The 17,523-nt window shown below is 34.5% G+C and overlaps 1 protein-coding gene across 1 annotated transcript in view; it reads right to left on the bottom strand.

The window, feature by feature from the left end:
- fig4a (FIG4 phosphoinositide 5-phosphatase a) overlaps nucleotides 1-13,892 on the bottom strand; it is a 112,542-nt gene extending 98,650 nt beyond the window's left edge. Inside the window, exons 1-4 of the mRNA XM_056480646.1 lie at nucleotides 13,799-13,892; nucleotides 11,014-11,115; nucleotides 1,951-2,049; nucleotides 1,009-1,132 (exon numbers count right to left, since the gene is read on the bottom strand). Of these exons, the coding sequence (XP_056336621.1) occupies nucleotides 1,009-1,132; nucleotides 1,951-2,049; nucleotides 11,014-11,076 (286 nt within the window). The 5' untranslated portion in view covers nucleotides 11,077-11,115; nucleotides 13,799-13,892. The remainder of the gene's footprint in view (nucleotides 1-1,008; nucleotides 1,133-1,950; nucleotides 2,050-11,013; nucleotides 11,116-13,798) is intronic.
- Nucleotides 13,893-17,523: the final 3,631 nt, after the last annotated feature.

Here is a 17,523-nt window from a genome sequence, read left to right as displayed (position 1 = left end):
GGCTGCATACAGTATAAAAGCAGAAGCCAAATCCACGAAGCATAATCACACATGAGTTCTGTCACCCTATATGTGCTATAAATCCTTGTGTTGTTTAAAGATACAGTTTATATATCAGACTGTTTGTTTTAAAGGACAAAATTGTATTAAAATGTATAAATATATTTATATACTATTTGTAATGCAAGAATTGCTGTGCTCTGAAGAAAATATAAAACGGTGTATGGAAAGCATGGTCAATGCACCGTGATATCGAATTGAACAGAATCGATGACATGGTGATCGTAACCGAACCGTGAGACCAGTGTAGGTTCACACCTCAAATGGTTACTGGAACGGCGCGGCACGATTACAAACCATTCTCTGCACGGTTAGACAACTGTGCCAATAGATTCTGTTGATGTGCCAAGCTACCACCAGCGTTGCCAGATATATATTAATAAAATGTTGATCTAATATTTGGGCGTTATTTGGAGAGCGTTTGGGTGGGTTTTGGACAGCTTTTGGGCTGGAAAAAGTCCGCTTATAGCGGACTTTTTCCAGCCCAAAAGCTGTCCAAAACCCACCCAAACGCACTCCAAATAACGCCCAAATATTAGATCAACATTTTATTCATTAACCTACTTACTTTAACTGTTCGAATTGTTAACCATACAGCAACCAACACCAGCAGTCACAAAACCACAACATAACCGGATCACATTGAAACACTGCCCGTCCTCCACACACTGCACTGCTCTTATTTACTATGTTTTACAACTCTGCAGACACCCTGCAAAAGAGTGGCTCAGTGGTTAGCACTGTGGCCTCACAGCAAGAAGGTCGCTGGTTCGAGTCCCGGCTGGGTCAGTTGGTGTTTCTGTGTGGGGTTTGCATGTTCTCTCCATGTTGGCGTGGGTTTCCTCCGGGTGGTCCGGTTTCCCCCACAAGTCCAAACACATGCGCTATACAGTGGACAGTGTGTGAATTGGGATGCAGCATTAGCAGTGGGGGAACGGAGGCTCTTACCCACAATGCCGTAAGCAGAAACTGCTCTGGACAGGCCGGAGGATCCCTTCTGACCCATCTTAGTGCGATTACCCAGATCCAGACGACCCAGCAGCTCACGCACTTCCTGCTGACTGTATACATGCTGAGACACACACACACACACAATTAGTTATATATATGAAAATACAATGATTTAAACAGACACATACACACACACACACACACACACACACACACAGAGTAACATACACACAAACACAATCAGTTAAACACAAACATGATGTGATGCGCACAAACACACACACACACACACACACACACAAATTACATGCATGCGAACACAAACAGTTAAACACACGTATGACGTGACACACACACAAAACGTGACATTAATGAGATCAGTTAAACACACACACACACACACACACACAATCAGTTACAAACATGCAGACAACCATTTAAACACACACACAATCACATGAACTTAAACACACAGACACACACAATTCCAGTTAAACACAGACACACACACAGTTATACACTCACACAAACTCTCTCTCTCACACTCTCACACACAATTTCAGACAGTTAAACACACAAAATCATCAAACACACAGAATTTAAGTTAAACACATGAATGTTGTCGGGGTCTCTCTCTCTCTCTCTCTCACACACACACACACACACACACACACACACACACACACACACACACACACACACACACACACACACACACACAATGATGTTGTTCTCCTTCACTCACTGGATGGAGACGCTGCTTTATTCATGAATGTTTTGTGCCGGATTACAGTTTTGCTCATGAATCTAATCCTCATCTTTGCATTCTGATTCTCATCACTCATTCTACTAAAGTGTGTGTGTGTGTGTGTGTGTGTGTGTGTGTGTGTGTGTGTGTGTGTGTGTGTGTGTGTGTGTGTATATGTGTATATAATTCACCTTATCATCAATGATGACCAGATCTCGAGGCTCGGTGCGGTCGATCTTCAGCACACGGTGTTTGGTTTGAGCATTATTGCTGCCCACCAGGAAATATCGCTGACAAACAAACAAACAAAGACAAAAGTTATCAAGTTTCTCATTACGATTTTGAGATAAACGCAAAGGAAAAAGAAAACAAAACAAAAAAAAGTCTGTGTGTGTGTGTGTGTGTGTGTGTGTGTGTGTGTGTGTGTGTACGCATGTAAAGGTACTGGGTGGACAGGTCAAAGTACATAAAATCATGTGTACAACATGCATAAAGCGTGTAATTGTAGATCATAAATATAAAAAAATAAGCAAATAATACAGATATAAATAAAACAGAGATGGAACAAAACCAGTGGTAGAGAACGACAACAATGAGCTCTGAGTGAGTCAGAAAACCATGAGATTCTCTTGCTCTTTATTTGAGGAGAAAATCATGGTGCACTTTCAGATTTAATCTTCATCTGGATGTTTCCAGCAGCTGTGTCTCACACTCAGGGTTTCTGCAGACATCATAATGTCAAATGTAAGACTTTTAAAGACCTTTTTAAGAGCATTAAGTATTAAATTTAAGACCTGTAGCAAAATACCAAAAGCACGCATACACAAAGAGAAAATGCTAAATCACAGAATTAGTGGTAAAATAAATGTATTTAATCTGAATGGTACTGAAGATAGGTTAGATGCACCATTAAACTACAGAAAAAACAAACATCTTAAGGCTGATTTATACTCTCGCCTGGCGCCACATCACGACCCTCACGAAACGGACGAGGCTTTTATACTTGATGTGTTCGCCATTGAGATGACAGGGGGCGGTCAAAAGAAACAGACAGTAAAGTAACACGGATAAACAGAGAAGTAGGAAGTTTTTGGAACTAGGTCATATCATTAATGTCATTGAAGATTTTTAAACTAATTGTTTATTTATTATTTTTTATAAATTTAAGGATTTTTATAATCAGTCAAGATTTTTTAAATCAAACTTTGATGCATCACTTGCTTTTGCTCACATCTCGGACAGTTCTACTTATTAAAGTTAAATATTAATGACAACAGAACATGTGCTGCTCTACAATTATTTTTTTTTTATTTTGGCAAGAAAAAAAAAGCAAAACAAAACTACACTTACTAAAAAATACTGACGGTTTTTATTTTACCCGCTCCACAATTCACACATTACTGTCTGACTAGTTTCTGTCCTCTACGTAGCTAAAAGGCAATAACGGTCCAACATTCCTGACCATTATCACCAGTAAAGCCTACAAATTGGCCATCAGTATACTGTAAACCGGTTCATATATTCCTTTCCAGTTATCAAAGAAATTGTTTGTTCCTTAATTTTAGTTTGTAACTATTAAATTGTTTTAAATTCAAGATTGTAATATATAGATCAGTGTTAAACCTGTGACTGGTGGAAAAACATATTCTGTAATATTAAAACCACCCGGGTCTCCACTTTTGCATGGCCTCTTTTTTGTTTTAACAAACTTATCAGGTTTTTCCAAACTTTTCCAAACACTTTCCTCCTTTCCCACTGCTGTTGCAATTTCTAACCAATAATTATTGGTCATCTGGTTCTCCCCTATGATCACGCATGGACGGATCATGAAGATGTCTGTACAGTCGTACCTGTTTCAGTCAAAATCTCTTCAAAGTGTTTCATATTCAACTCAAATTAGATGCAGCGCCGTGCCAACTGTTTACTCGAGCCTCAAAAAAATTATATGGACATTTGGACTAGAGAAATAAAGAACTACAACACCACGAACACCAAGCAACATCAACAAAGAAGAATTTAGATGAGCATTAGATGTAGCGTTACATGGACATCAGAAAAATAAGACCTGTGGTAAAATATTTAAGACCTGGAACAGCGAGGTGCACAGTCTAAAGCTTATGACACAAAAGCATTAAGGGCATGTCTGAATCCACTTTTGCTATTTTAAGGAGGGATAAATCCAGTCTGTGCGTGTGCGTGTGTATGTGTATATATATATATATATATATATATATATATATTGTTTGTTTGTAATAATGCATCCTGAAATAAAGTAAAATGGCTATACGTACGTTGTTTTTGCTGGCCTCACGCACCTGTCACAGTCAACCAGTATATATATATATATATATATATATATATATATATATATATATATATATATATATATATATATATATATATATATATATATATATATATATATATATATATATATATATATATGCAAATATATAAATACATATATTTATTTACATACACACACACACACACACACACACACAGAGCATAAATGAGTTGACCCCTCACAGATCTGTCTTTTACATTCATATCTTCTACAGGATGCTTCACTGTAAAATATCTCTGCATTTACATTAGATTTGTCAGTACGAAAGACAAAACTGATCAGCTAATCTAACAAAAACTGTCCAAAAAAATATGTAATATTAGTTTTGCAATGCCTCATTTTAAATTAAATGTATTATCTTTCTACTCCTAAAGATGTTCAGTGAGCAAACTTTTAACTTATATAATAACGGTTTAATGAAACTATTATATTTTGATATATATATATATATATTAGTGTGCATATTATAATAAAAATATTGTCTTTGTTCACTGAGAAATTTATAAAATGTTAATTTTCAAAAGGGGTGTACTTATTTATACACACACAACTATTTATATACACACACACACTAAATTATTAATAAATCTGATAAATTGTTGTCATTTTTCATGATATTATACTTAATTTTCTCAGGTTTTAAAAAGAAGGTAGATTACTTCATTTTCAGTAAGAACTGAATAAGTGAGTATAATGGGATGCTAAGAGCCACTCAATTTTACTTCTCTTGCTCTTGATTTGAACACTTTTCCAAGTAAGACGCAATAAAGTCTGGTGTTTCTTGAGGGAGAACGAGAATAAAGAGAGCCAGTCTTTATGCCTTCTCCCTTCAGCCACCATTATAATCTGTGTTCAGTCCTCAATGTGCTTTATAAATGGTCCGAACTGTCCTGTTCTGTGCTTCAAAAGAGAAAAAAAGTCTGTAAAATACTGCATGAAATTAAAGGAACACAGTGGATTCACACTGTATTGCACTGTCTGTGTGTGTGTGTGTGTGTGTGTGTGTGTCTGCACAAAATGATGTGCATGGGCTTGTTTTATTACAGCATATTGACATAAATGAGGTCAGATATCGGACACACATTTCACCTGCTGGGAAACAGATGGAAAAAGCATGTTTAAAGCAGCACTCCAATTTTTGGGGGTGGAAAAAGGCTTATTTTCCATTAAACAGCTGAGCTTTACCATTTTTGAATGCTTCAGCCAATCTCTGTGTCCAGCAGGAGCACTTTTAAGTTTAGATATGATCCAACAAATCTGACCATTTTTGAATCTCCAGGGGAAGCACTTTTAGCTTAGCTTAGCATAGATCATTGATTCAGATTAGAACATTAGCATCTAACTCAAAAATGACCAAAGTGTTTCCATAATTTTCCTATTTAAAGCTTGACTCTATACATTGTGTACCGAAACTGTCGAAAAATGAAAGGTTGCTACATGCAGATATGTGTAGGAACTATACTCTCATTCTCTTAATAATCAAAAGTTTGCTGTTGAACCATGGATGCAGCAGCGCAATAATATTACGCAGCACCTAAAATAAGACTGCGTGAAAGAAACAATATTTAGGGAAAATTTCAATCTGGATTTAGAGCATTTCATAGCACAGAAACAGCCCCCCTAAGAGTTACAAATGACCTCCTCCTGTCATCCGATCGTGGTTGCATTTCTCTATTAGTGTTATTGGACCTCAGTGCTGCATTTGATGCAATAGATCATACTATTCTCCTTGATAGGCTTGAAAATTATGTTGGCTTTACAGGAACTGCACTGGCCTGGTTCAGGTCTCATCTATCTGAACGTTATCAATTTGTATCAGTTAATGAAGAGGCATCATACAGATCAAAAGTACACTGTGAGGTACCATAAGGCTCAGTTTTTGGTCCCTTACTTTTCACACTATATATGCTACCGCTAGGCGATATCATCAAAAAACATGGAGTTAGCTTCCACTGTTATGCTGATGATAAACAGCTTTATATCTCCTCTCAATCTGATGACTTGTATGAATTTACGAAATTAACAGAGTGTATAGCTAATATTAAAAATTGGATGACTAATAACTTTTTACTAAATTCAGATAAAACTGAGGTCTTGCTTATTGGACCCAAAAACCTCACACGCAAAAACCTATAACACCGTCTAACCCAGGGGTGGGCAAACTCGGTCCTGGAGGGCCGGTGTCCCGCACAGTTTAGCTCCAACTCTGATCAAACACGCTTGCTTATAGATAATTAGTGATCTTGGAGACACTGATTAGCATGTTCAGGTGTGTTTGATTAGAGTTGAAGCTAAACTGCAGGACACCGGCCCTCCAGGACCGAATTTGCCCACCCCTGGTCTAACCCTTGATGGATTCTTAGTTCAGTCCTCATCCTCAGTCAAAAATTTGGGGGGGGATTTTTGATAGCAACCCGTCATTTGAGGGCCAGATATCAAACATCTGTAAAACTGCCTTTTTTTAATCTTAAAAATGTGGTCAAACTTCGACATATGCTATCAATGTCTGATGCGGAAAAGCTTATTCATGCTTTCATGACCTCTCGATTAGATTACTGTAATGCGTTACCAGGCGCTTGCCCTGTTGGCCTAATTAACAAACTTCAGCTGGTTCAAAATGCAGCTGCTAGAGTGCTTTCTAGAACAAAGAAATATGATCATATTACTCCAGTTCTTTCATCATGACCAAACATTTTCCATAGTTTTCCTATTTAAAGCTTGACTCTATACAAAGTGTACTAATTATGTCAGAAAATGAAAAGTTGCTATTTTCTAGGCTGATGTCTAGGAACTACTATTCTCATTCTCGTAATAAATCAAAAACTTTGCTGTCGTACCATGACTGCAGTAGTGCAATAATATTAAGCAGCATCTGAAATAGGACTGGGTGATATGATCCAAGAATCTTACCATTTTTGAATCTGTTCAGTCGATCTCCAGGTCTAACGGGAGTACTTTTAGCTTAGCATAGATCATTGATTCAGATTAGACCATTAGCATCTCACTCAAAACTGACAGAAAGGTTTCTATATTTTATCTACTTAACGCTTGACTCTATAAAACTATCGGAAAATGAAAGGTTGCTATTTTCCTAGGCCGATAAATCTAAGAACTACACTCTCATTCTGGCGGAATAATCCAAAAAGTTTGTTGTTGAAACATGGATGCAGAAGTGCAATAATATTACGCAGCACCTGAAATAGGACTAATGATATGATTCAAAAACCTTACTACTTCTTGAATCTATTCAGTCGGTCTCTAGGTCTAATGGGAGCAATTTTAGCTTAGCTTAGCATAGATCATTGATTCAGATTAGACCATTAGCATCTCGTTAAATAATGACTGAAGAGTTTCCATAATTTTTCTAGTCAAAGACTCTATAAAACTGTCAGAAAATGAAAGGTTGCTGTTTTCTGGGCTGATATGTCCAGGAACTATACTCTTATTCTGGCGTAATAATCAAAAAATGGATGCAGCAGTGCAATAATATTACGCAGCACCTAAAAAAGGACTGGGTGATATGATCCAAAAATCTTACCACTTTTAAATCCATTAAATTATTTTATCTATTCACTCGGTCTCCAAGTCTAATGGGAGCACTTTTAAGTTAGCTTACCATAGATCATTGAATTGGATTAGACCATTAGCATCTCACTCAAAATGACCAAACATTTTCCATAGCTTTCCTATTTAAAGCTTGACTCTATACATTGTGTACCAAAACTGTCTGAAAATGAAAGGTTGCTATTTTCTAGGCTGATATGTCCAGGAACTATACTCCCATTTCAGATTAATAATCAAAAAACCTTGCTGTTATACAATGGATGCAGCAGCGCAATAATATTATGCAGCACTTGGAATTGGACTGGGTGATATGATCCAAGAATTTTACCATTTTTTAATCCATTCAGCCAATCTTCAGGTCTAATGGGAGCACTTTTAGCTTAGCTTAGCATAGATCATTGATTCAGATTAGACCATTAGCATCTCACTCAAAAATGACCAAAAATTTCTATAATTTCCCTACTTAAAGCTTAACTATAAAACTGTCGGAAAATGAAAGGTCGCTATTTTCTAAGCTGATATGTCTAGAACTACACTCTTATTCTGGCATAATAAACAACAACTTTGCTGCCGTACCATGACTGCAGTAGCGAAATAATATTACGCAGCACTTGAAATAGGACTGGGCTTACATATAAACACACATACACACATGCATACAAACGTGTGTGTGTATACACACACACACGCACACGCACACGCACGCGCGCGCGCGCACACACACACACTCACACACGCGCGCACACACGCACGCACACACACGTGCGCACACGCACGCACACACACACACGTTGAATAGATTCAGGAATTGTTTTTTCACAGTATGTCTGATAATATTTGTTCTCCTGGAGAAAGTCTTATTTGTTTTATTTCGGCTAGAATGAAAGCAGTTTTTAATTGTTTTAAACACCATTTTAAGGTAAGGGATTGGATTGTCTCCAGAATAAACCACTGTTATACAATGACTTGCCTAATTACACTAACTTTACCCTAACATAGTTAAGCCTTTAAATGTCACTTTAAGCTGAATACTAGTGTCTTGAAGAATATCTAGTCTAATATTATTTACTGTCATCATGACAAAGAGCATTTATCAATAAAAATATATTGAATTGAATATTAGCGCAGGTCTGTTTTGAACATATACCTTTGCTGAGCAGAAGAAGTGTTTAATTTAATTTAATTGACTAAAACCAACCCAATATTGGATTTGTCCATATTTGACCCAACATTGGCATACAACAACCCAGCAATCTTTTAGTGTGTTATAATTAATATACTACAATTATGAAGATTGTAAAACACATTAGGGCCATTTCATATTGTTCATATTGTATATTTGTGCGACACATTTACACAAATGTTTTGCTTATTTATTGTTGTCAAACTCAGGTATACAATATTTTTATTTTACTTGTTTGATTATTATACAAGCAGTTATGAGCACGACAACTTTTGATAATATCATTTTCCAGGACATCTAAACAATCATTAAATTTCCTTCGGCTTAGTCCCTTATTTATCAGGGGTCGCCACAACAGAATGAACCACCAACTATTCCAGCAAATGTTTTACGCAGCGGATGCCTTTCCGGCCGCGATCCAGTATTGAGAAACACCCATACACACTGTTACACTACAGCCAATTTAGTTCATCAATTCCCCTATAGCGCATGTGTTTGGACTATGAAGGAAACCGGAGCACCCGGAGGAAACCCACACCAACACGGGGAGAACATGCAAACTCCACACAGAAACGCCAACTGACCCAGCCGGGACTCGAACCAGCAACCTTCTTGCTGTGAGGTGACAGCGCTAACCACTGAGCAACTGTGCCGCCCCATTTAACATCATTTATGTCCATTATTTACAGATTATCAGAAGATAAAAACACATTTATTACCCCAAAGATGACCAGCAGATTGCACCAAATTATTCAGAATATTATTAATATGACAAAACTTTGATTAACGACTCTTAGTGAGCAGATTGACAGTAGTTCAGACTCTTGAGTCTGATTTGAGGTTTAATGACAGCTGAACACTGCCATCTAGCAGCACAAAGTGGCATTAACATCCCTAATTTCTCAATAAATATCAACAAATGATCAATAATGTAGTAAGAAATGTCAAGTGTCAAATGACTGGTCTCCATTATAGGATTGTGCTGTGGTCTGAAAAATACATACTATTTTTGGTTTTATGTGCCTTTCCAGAGGCTTTGTGACAATTTAGTCTCCAATATTTGTACTTATACACTACCTGACAAGTCTTGTGGTGGACCCCAGTTGGAGGAGCAACACATAATATCTTGACTTCTAGTTGATCATTTATAAAAGTGCCAGAAGGAAGATTTCTCTGCTGAATCATCTGTTAATCTGCATCCCAATCATCACAAATACAGCAGAAGACCTATTGGAACCCACATGGACCAAGATTCTCACAGAAATCAGTCAAGTTTGGTGAAGGAGAAATCATGGTTTGGGGTTACATTCAGTATGGGGGCATGCGAGAGATCTGCAGAGTGGATGATCAACATCAACAGCCTGAGGTATCAAGACATTTGTGCAGCCCATTACATTACAAACCACAGGAGAGGGCAAATTCTCCAGCAGGATAGCGCTCCTCATACTTCAGCCTCCACATCAAAGCTCCTGAAAGCACAGAAGGTCAAAGTGCTCCAGGACTGGCCAGCCCAGTCACCAGACATGAACATTATTGAGCATGTCTGGGGTTAGATGAAGGAGGAGGCGTTGAAGATGAACACAAAGACTCTTGATGAACTCTGGGAGTCCTGCAAGAAGGCTTTCTTTGCCATTCCAGATGACTTTATTAATCAGTGATTTGAGTCATGTCAGAGATGTATGGATGCAGTCCTCCAAGCTCATGATGGAGTCAGACACAATCTTCATTCTGTTTCCACTGCAGCATGAGCACATATTCTATACTGGACATTATTGAAGGATCAGTGAGCAGACTTTAGTCTAAGCAGAGTCAGACCTTACTGTCCTAATCAAATCATTCAACATCAAGACATGATCAGATTTTATTGTGCTCAAATAAGCCTCATCTAGAGGCCTTTACCTTTCATATGAGCCACTTCTGACACCAAATGATCAACTAGAAGTCCAGTTATTATTTGCTGTTCATAAAACTTGAATAGGCCACAAGACTTTTGCTAGGTAGTGTAGATGGTATGATGTCATGGGAAGGTTGATATTTGCAAAGAATTGGCCTATTGCAGATTTGCACATTGCAATATCAACGCTGAAATGATATATTGTGCAGTAATAATTAACGCAAAGCACATTATCCTTCAGCAGTAATAAATGAACAGTGACTTACAGCTCTGGTCTCATAAAGCACCAGCTTCTGAACCCCTCTGATCACAGCAGCGGTTGGCGGCATGACGAATCTTTAGGTCATCCGTCCAATCAATCAATCAGCCTAATTAATGACAGCAAACAGACTGAAGTCACTCACATGAATCAAACACAAATCAGTCAGGATATTTTCATTATGGGTGAACTATCCCTTTAATAACAATAAACATACAGAAAACTGCAAGCTTATAAATATTTTTACAGTGTATACTGCATTTTTTTTTTAATATCGTGTTTTTATTATTTACTACCTCTTTTGTGTAGGTCAGTGTTTCCCAACCCTGTTTCTGAAGGCACACCAACAGTACACATTTTCAAGCTCTCCCTAATCCAACACACCTGATTCAACTCACCAGAACATTAGAAGAGACTCCAAAACCTAAAGCGAATCGGTGAATGAGATAGGGGAGACATCCAAAATATGTTCTGTTGGTGTGCCTCCAGGAACAGGGTTGGGAAACACTGGTGTAGGCTACTCAACATAACATGGATTTAATAATCATACATTTTTATTTCACAGGGCCATAGCCAGCCTAGTGAAATGTGACTTTTCTCACACAAAAAAAATGAAATTTTTGCAGTAATTCCTGCAATTTTGTATTTAATTAGATTTATGACAATTAAATGCTGCATTTTGGTGATATTTTATACACTAATTTGTGCTGGGTTAACTTGTCTGTTGATATCATAGTGCACACTCATTTTGACGCACCAAAATATTTACTACAATGTTGACAAACTGCTTACAAAAATATAGTTTTACATATATAGACTTTGTGTTTTAAATGTACGGTTTTAAATATTAATCTAGAAGGCACATTAAACTTTACTCAGAAGTCATAATTTGACCATGTGATTATTAGAAATAGCTTAATATTTATATTGATATTTAATATTTTTATTCATTTATTTATACATATATACAGAATATATTTCAATTTGCTAAAAGTAGACTTAATTAGCAGTAGGCATGGGATGATAACCATGTTCAAGGTATACAGCGGTTTGGAAAAGTCAAGGTTTTGAAACTGTCAACATTTTCTGTAATACCATTCTTAATGTATGAGTAAGATTTTTTATTTAATTCCCTTTTGTTTGTTGTTTTTTAGGTATCAGTATCTCAACAGTATCTCCAGCAGAAAAAAGATCCGATGATATTGTTTTAAATTGTAAATAAATCTGTGTTTTTTTAAACTTATGAAGACAGCAGAAGTCAATAATTCATTTGAATTATTCAGCCTGACATGTTTACTGTTCCAAAATATGATAAAGGTTTCCCAAATTAAAATAAAATGTGTTCAAACGGGAAAACGATTTTGTTTTTCACCCAGACATTTAAAAGGAATCTATTTTAAAGCAGTAATCTCAATACTGTGATACCGTATATCCATGATATTTATATTATACTGTCAGAATCTTATACCGGCCCATGCCTAATTAGCAGAATATATTATGCTTTCTTTTATGTACATAGCATCATTTTTGCACACCAAAATGAGAAGCTCTGTCTAACCCATGTTTGTTACATTAACAGCATAAAACATTTTTTTTAAAAAAGGGAAAAACAAAAAGGATTAATCCATTATAAAATGACAAAAACGACTAAATATATAGGAAAATGAGAATAATCTTCAAACTATTAATTGAGCTCCATTTTATTTAACAAATTATATCATGCTGGATCCTAATGAAGGAATGTTTAATTTATATATAATACAATAAAGCAATAATATGACTAAAAAGAGACTAAATGTATAGGAAAATGAGAATAATCTTCAAAGAATTAATTGAACTATACACTTTATTTAACGGATTGTATCATGTTGGATCATCATAAAGGTATGTAATTTATATATAACACAATAATGCAGGAATATGACCAACAACGACTAAATGTATATTAAATACAGAGAATAATCTTCAAACAATTCATTTTTTATTTTGTGAATTTTATAATGTTGGATCCTCATGAAGGCATGTTTCATTTATTTATATATATATATATATATATATATATATATATATATATATATATATATATATATATATATATATATATATATATATATATATATATATATATATACACACACACACAATAATAAAGGAAAATGCCCCAAAACGACTAAATAATTATATATACATACATATATATATATATATATATATATATATATATATATATATATATATATATATACACACACATACACACACACACACACACACACACACACACACACACACACACATACATATATACTATATATATATATATATATATATATATATATATATATATATATATATAAAGTATAATCTCCAAACAATTAATTGAACTCTATTTTATTTTATTTAACTTAATAGATCATGTCGAATCCTCACAAAGATATGCTTAATTCATACATAATACAATAAAGCAGGAATGTGTCTAAACAACAACTAAATGTATAGGAAAATGAGAATAATCTTCAAACAATTAATTGAACTACACTATAGTTAACGATTTAAATCATGTTTGATCCTCATAAAGGCAGGTTTAATTTATATTTAACACAATAATGCAGAAATATGACCAAAAACCGATTAAATGTATATGAAAATGAGAATAATCCTACAATTGACAAAATGAGGAAGATGTTGTTAGCATCTCTGTGGGCTCTGTATGGTCTCCTCGTGTTTCAAAAATGACTTTCCGAATGACATTACAGATATAGTAAGATAATAGCTAAATTAATAACACTTACGATTGGCGGAATCCTGCTGCATCAGTGTCGAAATGTTGAGAAATGTGTAAATCAAACGCTACACTACATCATGTGACTATCATGAAGTGCAGCTGAGACGGAACCTCCACTGGGACATAAAAGCGAACACGAAAGCGATTTAAAAAACACCCGTTCAGTCACTAACAGTTTGGGCTCGCGACTCGGGTAAGTTAGTATGAAAATCATTGTTATTTTTTTCAATCAGTGTGTACTTGCGGTTATATTCGACGTATGTTAGTTAACTTGACCGATACATTAAATTCCTCAGAGAAACAGTTGGCTACTATTACGGATTTTGGGATAGAAATGTATTTTAATTTCTGAAGATATTGTTTGCCCGCGAAATATTAGCATTTTTAACATGTCAGGTGGATTCAGGTTTAAAATTTTGGGTTATCTGGAAAATTCAATATTCTGTGTGAATCTTTATTTCCTTCATACAGAAAAATTATGTTTTGGGTTTACATTTTTTGCAAAGTCAACTTGCAAATTTCAGGCTGTAGCCCTATACTAAGATCTGTTTCAAATTATGTTTAAAAACCCGTTTAAGATCCTTTTATACTAAGAATGGTAACATTTAATACCTAATAGCCCTGGCTTTAAAGAAGGATGGGTTCTGATTGGCTGCAGACTGTGTATGTGTAAGTATATAGTATATATATATATATATATATATATATATATATATATATATATATATAGTATATAGTGTATATATATATATATATATATATATATATATATATATATATATATATATATATATATATATATATATATATATGTATATATATGTATATATATATATATATATATATATATATATATATATATATATATATATATATATATATATATATATATATATATATATATATATAAGTATATATATACACATACATACATACATACATACATACATACATACATACATACATACATACATATATATATATATATATATATATATATATATATATATATATATATATATATATATATATATATATATATATATATATATATATATATATATATATATATATATATATATATATATATATATATATATATATATATATATATATATATATATATATATATAGAGAGAGAGAGAGAGAGAGCTATAGAGCTATTCCAGCGTTATGGATGTGACATTTGCAGTAAAAACTCAAAACATAAATTCCCATATAAAGTATACATTAACATTATATTTACACATCTGTTTATATTTTCCAAAACAACTAACCACAGAGTTATGACAGCAGAAAAATATCAATCTGTACACATTTTTTATACTTTAAATGAGGAAAATAAAGATGCGTTATGGATGTGACAAAAAAGGTTTGCGAGTTTACAGTCTACAACAGGGGTCACCAAACTTGTTCCTGGAGGGCCGGTGTCCTGCAGATTTTGACTCCAACCCTAATCAAACACACCTGAACAAGCTGATCAAGGTCTGAAGCTGCAGTCACACTGGAGTTTTCTCCCTAGAGACTTCCATTCATACGCACGCGAATGTGTCCGACCGGAAACGCAAGGTCATGCGTCAAGTTTCGCAGGTTACTGCGGTGCAAAGTTCAAGCTCGGTGAACTCCGACCTGCGAAATCGCATCACTTGACTGCGTGAGACCAATCGAGGATCAAAACATGACCTTTCTGGACAGAAATATAAAATATGGACCTATCGCTCGCTTTTGTAAATGTCTTATCATCTTGTTTAATCCCGCCCCTTTTTGCAGCGCTGTACTACAGGATTTCGCAAGCTCAAACTCTAGCGTGACCGCAGCTTTACTAGATATACTTGAAACATCCAGGCAGGTGTGTATAGGAAAGTTGGAGCTAAATCCTGCAGGGACACCAGCTCTCCAGGACCGAGATTGGTGACCCCTGGTCTACAACATACTTTGTAGAAATTCTGTGAGTTAAACTGCACAACCCAAAAGAAACAATGCTAATCAAACAGATATGAGTCGGCTCACTATAGATCAAAAATTATTTATTTTATTTAATTTGACAATTTTACATTTATGAGGAAAAAGTGTCGCTATGGATGTGACATTTTTCCGTTATTGATGTGACGGCTGTGAAATTGGCACTTTTGGGATTTTGGTAAATTAAATATAATAGTTTGAAACACTGACAGATACATTTATGAGTATTTTTAAAGTACTGTAAAATACTTGCTTACAGTTTCTCTATTTTGGTAAACTTTTTTCATGGCAAGGTTGACGTTTGCATGGAATTGCTCATATATAATATAGACTATTTCAATGTGGTGATGCCAGTGGCCCATGAACATTTTCTGTTTATTGTCAAACTATTTCTTAACTGTTAAAAAAAGGCTATCCAATCAGAACTTTACATTAAAACAGCTACCACAACATCAACATGTAAAGCTTTTTGAATTTCCAGACGCTATGGAAATATAAAATGTATAACAGGAAATATGTTTGGACCATTGTTATTGTTTACATCCCCCAAAATGAGATATATATATATATATATATATATATATATATATATATATATATATATATATATATATATATATATATATATATATATATATATATATATATATATATATATATATATATATATATATATATATATATATATATATATATATATATATATATATATATATATATATATATATATATATATATATATATATATATATATATATATATATATATGAGCAATTCCATGGAAATGTCAACCTTGCCATGAAAAATAAGTTTTCACCAAAATACAGAAACCGAATCTGTTTAACTATTATATTTGATTTACCAAAGTCACACAAGTGGCAGTTTCACATCTGTCACGTCCATAACGACACCTTTTCCTCATAAATGTGAAAATATTAAATTATTTTGATGATCATTGTTTCTTTTGGGTTGTGCAGTTTAATTGACAGAATTTCTACAAAGCATGTTGTAAACTGTAAACCTGTAGACTTTTTTTGTCACATCCATAACGCATGTTTATTTTCCTCATTTAAAGCATAAAACATGTTTACAGATTGATGATATTTTTCTGGTCCCATAACTCTGAGGTTAGTTGTTCTGGAAAATATAAACAAAAGTTTCAATATAATGTTAACATATACTTTCTATGCGAATTCATGTTTTTAGTTTTTACTGCAAACGTCACATCCATAACGCTGGAATTGTTCGTATGTATGTATGTATGTATGTATGTATGTTTACTAGGTATACTGTCTGGTTCTCAAATCTGATTGGCTTATAGCCGTGAGATAGATCATAGTACAGTAATATCAGCACTCGTACAGCCTCTTCACCCTTGTGTATTACTCTGTCCACTTAAGTGGCAAGCAGAGGACTACAGTTTGACAAATATTGCAGCTGTTAGACAACGTTATGTACTTTTGAGGCTTTTTAGGTGAGAATGTAGTCGTTTAGATTGCAACTTTGCAGTTTATTTACAAGGATAGTGCCTATTTTAAATATTTATAATTTCTAATGTTTAGCACGATGGTGGCCATCAGCCTGTCATACTGAGCAGAGCAAAGACGGTTGATGCTCCGCCACAAGATGGCGACAGAGATGGCATAATAAGCCCTTAGAGGAGGAAAACAGCACTTCTTTCAGCAAACGTTTCAAACTCCAGCTGGTCAAATCATTACAGAACAGGTAAGTGACATTCTAAGTCGATCTCTTTCTTTTGTATGTTGTAGT

The sequence above is a fragment of the Danio aesculapii genome, chromosome 20 (assembly GCF_903798145.1).
Source record: "Danio aesculapii chromosome 20, fDanAes4.1, whole genome shotgun sequence".
Classification (NCBI taxonomy): domain Eukaryota; kingdom Metazoa; phylum Chordata; class Actinopteri; order Cypriniformes; family Danionidae; genus Danio; species Danio aesculapii.
The sequence above is the reverse complement of the archived record's forward strand: the minus strand, read 5'-3'. Positions and strand labels throughout refer to the sequence as shown.